Source organism: Pteropus alecto, unplaced genomic scaffold (genome assembly GCF_000325575.1).
Source record: "Pteropus alecto unplaced genomic scaffold, ASM32557v1 scaffold110, whole genome shotgun sequence".
Classification (NCBI taxonomy): Eukaryota; Metazoa; Chordata; class Mammalia; order Chiroptera; family Pteropodidae; genus Pteropus; species Pteropus alecto.
The window spans coordinates 3,947,708-3,954,048 of NW_006431920.1; the positions used below are offsets into that span (position 1 = coordinate 3,947,708).

General features: G+C 34.4%; 1 protein-coding gene across 1 annotated transcript in view; it reads left to right on the plus strand.

The window, feature by feature from the left end:
• Positions 1–6,341, plus strand: part of LOC102878623 (thiamine transporter 2-like) — a 26,252-nt gene that overhangs the window by 16,599 nt on the left and 3,312 nt on the right. Inside the window, 1 exon segment of the mRNA XM_025043193.1 lies at positions 1,967–2,108. Within this exon segment, the coding sequence (XP_024898961.1) occupies positions 1,967–2,108 (142 nt within the window).

Consider the following 6,341-nt stretch of genomic DNA (forward strand, 5'->3'; position numbering starts at 1 on the left):
CATATTCAACTCAGAACACTGATGGAAAAAATCATTCCTCTATAAGTTAATCCAACCCCTATAAATTCTCTCACATATAATTACTATTCTAGAGTCTAGGCAAATTTTTAAGTAAATTTAGCAAAGAGGATTAATTGATCTCTAATGCAAAGGGTTAGTATTCAGGTTTAAAAAGAAATTCTAAGGTTATTGATGTTTCGTGGTTTTGACCATCGTGTGATATAATAAGTTTATATTAAAATAATTTGTTTCTTCTATAAAAAATATTTACCTCCTGGTTCTTTTTCATAATATAGAAATCGGTCAATTTAACTGAAAATTGGTCAAAGTAGATACCTAGGACCAATTATTCTCTGCTAGAGTGCTTGTTTATTAATATGCTCCTAGTGTTTTACTGGTTCTTCCTCTATAGTAAGCACTTGATTAGCATTTCTCGAAGAAAAAAAGAAAAGGAATAAATACATTAGAAAAAACAAAAAACTTTGGGCTATTAAACTTTTTAAATTTAACCAGTCTATTTTTATGTAAACGAACTAATATTTTTTTAAATGTTTTAGAAAATGTTCCTAATGCTTTCCTTTAAATTATAGGGTACACTGGAAAATGCCAGTCCCATAATTCCATAATACATGGGACACAAATGATCAAATAAGATTTCAAAGTGTTTCTATCTGTGAAATTATAGATATTGAGAGTCTCCCCTGTATTTAGTGCTAAATACCAAACAGAAGAACACAAATACAATTTTTTCCAAGAATTTACTAGCCAGGGCAACGTACTCTGTATGATAGTTTTATGGCTTCTCAGTGGCCAAGTGGATGACATTGAGAAATGTAATTTTAGGTATCTGGGAAAGTAATTTCTGTATTTAGACTTAAAAAAAAAAAAAAAAAATCTTAGGATTCAATGTCACTGTCGGCCTGACATCAGAACTGTGTTTTCATTTGAACCCACCATATATACAGCCGTTACCCAAAACTAAGTAATCACTGACAAGCTGTTTAAGCATCGGTACAGGATAAATCAAGATTCCAGCCTGGAATAATTTGCATAATAAAAAGGCAACTGCCATTTGATTTAATCTAGATTTCAAAAGCATCAGTCCAGGAGAACATTTGTGAAAGGGAAAGAATTGTTAGCTGAAGAAGTACCACCTGGAATTACAAGGTCTGCCTGTTAACGTTCATTCTGTGGGACCTCGGGATAGTCATGGGTTTTGTTATATTTAATTAGTAATTTTTTTGCACTGAAATAATACATTTTCATTGAGTCACATAATTTTTAAATGCTTGTATTTGTTTTTTAATGTGAAGATTTGGGGAGGGATGTAAAAATAGTTCAAACTTGTCTTTCAGTTTCATATTTTTAAACAGATTCAAGTTACAAAGGTTTTAACTAAACTGTGTGGAAGAATTTTCATGCATATACGGTAGTCTTGCCTGACTAAATTAAAAAAGCCAGTACAACTATCTAAAATGAATTGATTGCCAGATTGAATCAAACACGAAAGGAAATAATTTGAATTTTCCAGAGAAAAATTCACCTATGAGGCTCTGAAACTGCTAATATAGACAATCAATGTGCCAATGAACAATCTCCAAGTAAGTAAAAATTCATCGAGTTGACCTGTTTTCACTCATCGTGTGTCTAATTTAAAAAGTGGATGCTAAACCATATTTATATCAAACAACAGTTAATATTCTCTAGTTGCAGAATACTTGGAATATTTGGTTTAATTTTAGAAAAGCTTAAGCAGTGTTAAATTCTTATAATATATTACATCCCAGGGAATGATAAAATACAGCATTTCACTATTGCATTTACCCTCCTTTCCTATTTCTCTGCTCGAAGAGCTTTGTTAACGAGAGCGTGGTGAGCAGAGCAGTCTTGGGGACAAGTCACTGCTCTGTACTGAGAATCTCACCTATGTGTTCTTTCAAAACCCTTTCCATTTGGACAGTGTTAGATTTCAGATTGCCATTGATCTCAGCGTGGAACGCTATGCCCTGGTGTTCGGAATCAACACTTTCGTTGCTTCGGTGATCCAGACTGTCATGATGGTGACTGTGGTTGACAAACGAGGCCTGGGACTTCCGGTCGACATTCTGGTAAGTGTGTCGCTTCTGTGTCCGCCCTGACACAGAGGCATATTCATAAACTATGTCTATACATACCTATATTATTTAATCAGATTGACTGATATATTATTTACATATTACAAATTTACACATAAATAAATTTATGTACAGCTCTATCAATTTGGACAAAAATATAGTTACATAGCCGCCACCACCACAATGAAGATAAAGAACATTTTGGTTTTATTTACCCCAAACAGTGCCCCATGCCACTGTGTAGTCAACTCCTCTCTCCACCCTTGTTCCCCAGGAACTGCTGATTGGTTTCTGTCCCTTTAGCTTTGTCATTTTAGAAAGTCATATAAAGGGAATCAAATGTTTATAGCTTTTTGTTTCTGGATTCTTTCATTTAACAAAATCTATATTGAGAAATACAAATGTAGCGCATTAAGATACATTCTATTTCTTAAGAAACCTTTTCATTAAACAGGAAAAAGAATGCGAGAACTACCTAAGATGGAGCCATAAGGTCATTCCAGTGTAAGTGGTTCTCATTGCCCTGGCTAAGGGTCAATCTTATTAAAGCTTAGTTCATAAATTCCGGAAACTCATTCAGTCTCATGGACAAAATGATCTATCGTACATATCTCCAAAAATATTCAATACAAAACATTTAGAATATTGAGCTATCTTTTTGCAAAACCAAAAGATAAAACAAAATTATTTTGGAAAACACAATTAAATGAAATAACACCAGGACATCCAAATCATCTATTTGAATCTCACACTTGTTCAATAGGAGGAAGGATATCTTTATTTAATAAATATTAACACTAAGAGGCACATAGAGTCAATACTTTTTGAGATCATAAAACAAGCCATTGTTGCTTTCTGAAATAAAATTTGAATTGCTGATTTATTATCCAGCTTGTGATTTGCTTTCCAGTTTTTTAGAAATCATTAAATGTATAATGTGATGGAGAGACTACAGGCTTGAAATTAGCAAAATAGGGATTTGAATCTTCAAGTTTATTAGTGACTTTTTAAAAACTTTTCGTTTTGGAAAATTGCAAATACATTTTTAAAACTTGGAAGAATATGTAATAAAGCCTTACGTGCCCATCACTCAACTTCAACGATTATTACTTTTGGACCAATCTCGTTTTATTTATACCCTCCATATGTAATTCTTCATGCCTGCCCCAGAGATGTAACATTTTTCAATATCTTAGTTTTCTCATCAATGAAATGGAGAATATAACATCTACTTCCTGAGGCCTTACATAGATTAAATGCCAGCTTATAAAACATACCATTCCTGGCCTATAATGTACTCAATACATAAGTGTGTTTCTCTATTTTTCTAACTGAATAAATAACATCTATTCACATTAATCAACACACGTGCACTTATCTTTTCTAAGGACTTTTACATTAATTATCTCCAGTTGGTTCTTTTATTTTTTCTCAAATCCATTTTGTCTTAATTTGAAATTAATGTATTCCTATAACTGAAGTAGATAAAAGAGAACTTGAGATAAAAATAACTCATCAATCTATCTCTCCTCCTTTCTGCTACTATTTTGCATAACCTGATTTAAATTTTTGCTTTGTAGGCAAATCAATACACTTTGACCTTACCAGGGAATTCACACGAACATCAAAAGCTTGGGAAAAAAATTAAAGCAGAAAAAGTCAAGCTTTACTTTTGTTTCACCAGATAATTCAAGATTCCCAAATCTTTTTACCTTCTGCATCAAGAGAAATCCAGATTTAAGGCACTCTTCTAAAATCTTCTTTTGCATTTCTATCATATCCTCATGCTATAAGAACTTTCATCAAGGTTCTTTCATGAAAAGTTATTTTAAAATTCGACTCCGAGAGAAAAGACTAGTTAACCCAGGTGCCTGAGCAGGGTAAGCAAAAAACATACAGTCTAAAGGCGTAACAGAAGAAAAATCCTATTTCTATAACATATTTTCCTAGATAAAAATGTGTTATTGGAGATACCTGGTTTTGAAAAGCAAGCTTCTTAAAAATTGAATTTTTCATAGAAATCTAATTAAATATGCTTGAATTAAACTTTTGAAAGCCAGGAATATAGAGTTATATTGATTGCTAACTCTCAAATCTCAATCATCAATGTGCATTTATCATTGATTATGCACTTATGATATCCCATGAGCTCCTTGATATAATGCCAAATGCCATTTTAACAGATTGAAATCTAAAAAAAATAGAAAATACAGCCTGAGTCAGCTTTTTTGTATGACACAGATTCATCAGCAAGAAGCCTTTGCTGAGATATTCTAAAGTAATTCTTCCATTTCTTTAGCATTTCTGAAACTGTTGTCACAATATAGGATATTTATGGGTTTCCCAATTTAAAAGGACCATGGAGATATTTAAAAAGTGATGTAAATATTACTAACAGACTAAAAGAAAAAACGCCCATGAGAAAAGCTAAAAAGAATCTTTTTACCTCATCTGGATAAAGCTAAGGAGTAATTTAGCAATGATCTTTAACTATCCAGCTAGTTATGTAAGGAGTGGCCACTACAAAGTTTCTATCTTTACTGAAGGCATAAGCATGTATGGCGGTATACCAGTGATATAATGTTTTGAGGAAGTCTTGCTTTAAAAAAAAATAGATTAAATTTGTAAGTCTGAAGCATGAAGGGGTTTTGGAGGGACTGGGTACCTAACCACACAATGTCTCAAAAAATGTTAATTTTTAAAACTATTCCTTTAATTAAGTAAATGAAGTAATAACATCCCACGAGTGACACATCGAAACACCCACCTATTGCTGTATTGGTGCCTGTTACATTACCTCTCCGACCCTCTCATCCCCACCTGGTCCCACCTTCCAATTTGCAGAAATACCCTTTGGGATGGGAACAGATTGGGCCAGCATCAATTTCTTCTTGATTAAGGGAGCTGACCCTAAGTCCCCTCTGCCATTCACGAATCTCTCCGCATTCGCCCTCTTCCTCCCCACATGGTCTTGAGGCTTATGATAAGATATGAAAAGCAATTCTTGACACTGTAGGAAAGAAAAATTATTTTTCCCTCCTATCCTATTTCATAATTAGCTGGGTCTCTGTAACAAAAGACAGATTAACAAGAGAACAGAAAAAAGATTTGTTTGATAAGTTTTATGTAACATAAGAGCCTTCGTAGGTAAATGAAGACCCAAAGAAATAGTTAAATCTGAGAGTTTTTATACTAGATTTGATGAAGAATGGAGAATTGTGGGGAAAAAAAATGGGATAGGACAGAAAGGATATGAGCTAAGAGGAATAAACAGGGGAAGCTTTGTGTGGCCTGTTTATTGAGATTCCTCTTGGTGTCCCTCCATCTTCAGTGACAAGGATGACCCTTTCCTCTAGATACAGGGGCACCTCTCATATGAAGGTCTTATGACCTGCTTCAGGGGAAGGTCAAAGTCTTTCCTGCACCTGTCATGTCTCAAGTTCTGTTAGTTAAATATATTCAATATGTCAGGTTGCCCTGTTTTGGGGTAGTGCATCCTGAACCTCATCACTGTTAAATTTGGGAATACACATGAAAAAGGAAAGGGCAAGGCTGGTGGTGCCAAGTGGCCCCTTGATGTCATGAAAACCACAGCAACTGTGCTGATCTGTTTTCCGTATCCTCACTGGGAGATGCAAAGTGATCCTCCGTACCTCTCTTGGCAGGAAGCCATTGCACTCAGCCACTCTGGGACCAGCCAGATGGACCCTGATTGTACACTCCATTAGATTACTGAGCTAGGATAACTGGTACTTTCCTCTACCTTAAATTAAATAAAAATTAAAATCATGAAAATGGATTTTTTTTAGTTGTAACCCCAAAGGGCTTAGTAAGGGAAGGGGCACTCACGAAGAGTAGGAGAGAGATGCTTTTATTTTCAGTGCATGAAACGAGGATTCATTCAGATTTGGGGCAGCTCCATATATTCATTCAGATTTGGGGCAGCCCCATATATGTCAAAATTGAAAATTTCCCCATGCATTTAAAGTATGTAATATTTGCCAATCCAGATAGCTCGGTGAGTGTTCTCATGTCACATTCGTTAACTCAGACATGTGATATGGGTGGTCTGTCAGCCTTGGGTTTCATATTTCATAATATATTTTGGTGTCTTAACTCAAAGAATAATAGAAGTTGAAGGTCAGATTTTCATTATCAAACAAAACAACTTCTTGGGTCCTGATCTTCAAACATCAACTTGTTTTCTTTTCTATTCTAATGAAGATG